General features: G+C 60.9%; 1 protein-coding gene across 1 annotated transcript in view; it reads left to right on the top strand.

Moving 5' to 3' along the window:
• The window catches only part of LOC119588179 (Down syndrome cell adhesion molecule homolog), a 6,886-nt gene that overhangs the window by 2,387 nt on the left and 4,251 nt on the right, over positions 1-248 (top strand). The window contains exon 3 of the mRNA XM_037936882.1: positions 38-219. Coding sequence (XP_037792810.1) covers positions 38-219 — 182 coding nt within the window. The remainder of the gene's footprint in view (positions 1-37; positions 220-248) is intronic.

Here is a 248-nt window from a genome sequence, read left to right on the forward strand (position 1 = left end):
GTTATATAATCAGACGTACTATGCTATTTACTTGCAGTTGCGGGCGTCCCGGGCGGACTGAGAGCTTTGCAGTCAGACGTGGGCGCAGCTATACTCACGTGGCTGCCTCCACACCCACCCACGGGCGTGCTCTTGGCTACACGCTTAACCACCGTCCACCCACGCCCGCGCGCCCTCACAGCACCCTCTTCACGCCCACGCCAACTCTCACACTCTCACGCACCTCAGCCGCGGCACACACGAGTTCT

The sequence above is a fragment of the Penaeus monodon genome, chromosome 23 (genome assembly GCF_015228065.2).
Source record: "Penaeus monodon isolate SGIC_2016 chromosome 23, NSTDA_Pmon_1, whole genome shotgun sequence".
In the NCBI taxonomy this organism is placed as follows: Eukaryota; Metazoa; Arthropoda; class Malacostraca; order Decapoda; family Penaeidae; genus Penaeus; species Penaeus monodon.